We start from the raw sequence: 1,900 nt of genomic DNA, 5'->3' as shown, positions 1-1,900 counted from the left end.
GGTTTTAGATCCGTCGGTATCTAGACTATGTCTGCTGGAGATACGCATACAAAATATTTGTAGAGTTTCCTTTCCTGGGCAAGAAAAGATGGAATAAAAGTACAGACAGTAACTAATGACACAAATAAGTATTTTTTTAGTGGTAGGGAACGTACCAATGGAGGGAACATTGGGTAAAGAGGACAACTTAAGTTCTAAGATGATTTTTAAAGCAATTAACAGATTTTTATATAAGATTTCATCAATTTTAAACACAATTTACAAAGTAACTCATTTCAGGCAATTTAATAAATTTATATAAAGGAGATAAAAACAAGGAAATTAATTTTTATGCGAGCTATATAGAAGTACAGATTCTTTTTACCAGCTAAAATAAATTTGAAAAATATTTGAAAATTCATTTTGTACAGTTCATGCATGCTTCTTTATATTTTTAATAATCTCCATTAGGTTTTCTTTAGGAGTTGCATTTAATATGTTGCTAAATATGTTTTCCAGGAAAATGTACCTCAGGAGAGGTCTTAGAATGCTTCACATAAACCTAAGATTTTGTGTTCTGAAAGGATGGCTCTGATTTGAAAGCTGAATGTTTTCAATTTTAGAATAATTAAAAATGGCAATGCATATCCACAGTGGGAGTACTGCATTTTAACATTTTAGATTTGATATGCAGAACTTTTTTCCCTGTGACTCTCACAGCTTCTTTGACCTCCTTGTTTCTCAAGCTGTAGATCAGAGGGTTCAGCATGGGAATCACGGTGCTGTAGAACACAGAGGCTACTTTCATGTTCTCCTGGGCCTGCTCAGAAGGACGCTGCAAGTACATGTAACACAGGGTTCCGTAGAAGATGGTGACGGCTGTGAGGTGGGAGGCGCAGGTGGAGAAGGTTTTCTTCCTTCCTGCAGCGGAAGACATCTTTAGGATGGCGGCCAGGATGCAGATGTAGGAGAAGAGAACGACAGACACAGTGAATGTCAAGTTGAACCCCACACAGATAAACATTAGCATGACATTGATGTCAATGTTTGAACACGAGAGGGCGAGAATTGGGGGACCATCACAGAAAAAGTGATTGATGATGTTGGACTTACAGAAGGACAGAGAAAAGGTAAAGCCTGTGTGTACAGAGGCATTTAGTGACCCTACAAGATACAAACCAGTGACCAACTGGATGCAGACTGTTCGGGACATGATGATGGGGTAGCGAAGTGGCTTACAGATGGCGACATAGCGGTCCACCGCCATAGCTGCCAGGAGGTAGCAGTCGCTGACTACAAATGTTCCATAGGTCAGAAATTGCAGAACACATCCTCCAAATGATATGGATTTGTTGTCTACCACGAAGTTCTGGAGCATCTTGGGAGTGACGGCAGACGTGTAGCAGATGTCAACAAAGGCCAGATGTTGCAGGAAGAAGTACATGGGGGTCTGGAGTCTGGAGTCTGTGTGGATGAGCAGGATCATGCCAGTGTTGCCCACCATGGAGGTTGTGTAGATCACGAGAAATACAGTGAAGAGGGCCGGCTGGAGCTGCTGCTGACCTCCAAATCCCCACAGGTAGAATTCAGTCACCTTGGTGCCATTTCCTTGGGCCATAGTTACCAAATGTCTGGACAGGATGGGGAGAAGGAGCAGGAAAATCAGTGAAGTGTCGGGGGCTTCTTGAACAGTGCAGGCTCTTACGCTTCACCTCACTTTTTGACTTGGGCTTTCCTAATAAACATTTGCAGAGGATTTATAGTGTCTGTTTTCTCTATTTTCTCAAAAAGAAGCCGCTACGTATTCAGTGAATTTAATGAATGAATTCATCTTACAGCACAGAAAATGGCCTTTTTGATGTACCATTTGGAGAGCATAAATTAATCCACTTTTCCCACTGTGGTAAGTAATTATTCCGTA

At 41.1% G+C, this 1,900-nt stretch overlaps 1 protein-coding gene across 1 annotated transcript; it reads right to left on the bottom strand.

Annotated features, from left to right (window-relative positions):
* Positions 1-607: 607 nt before the first annotated feature.
* On the bottom strand, positions 608-1,603 carry LOC101588585 (putative olfactory receptor 5AK3). The gene has a single exon (XM_004645828.3). It carries the CDS (start codon positions 1,595-1,597, stop codon positions 608-610), a length of 990 nt encoding a protein of 329 aa, XP_004645885.1. The 5' UTR covers positions 1,598-1,603.
* Between the last annotated feature and the right edge of the window lie 297 nt (positions 1,604-1,900).

The sequence above is a fragment of the Octodon degus genome, unplaced genomic scaffold (genome assembly GCF_000260255.1).
Source record: "Octodon degus isolate 3935 unplaced genomic scaffold, OctDeg1.0 scaffold00239, whole genome shotgun sequence".
NCBI lineage: Eukaryota > Metazoa > Chordata > Mammalia > Rodentia > Octodontidae > Octodon > Octodon degus.
The sequence above is the reverse complement of the archived record's forward strand: the minus strand, read 5'-3'. Positions and strand labels throughout refer to the sequence as shown.

Excerpts from the sequence above, each read along its gene's own strand:
- LOC101588585 (XM_004645828.3), bottom strand. The coding sequence starts at position 1,597 with ATGGCCCAAGGAAATGGCACCAAGGTGACTGAATTCTACCTGTGGGGA.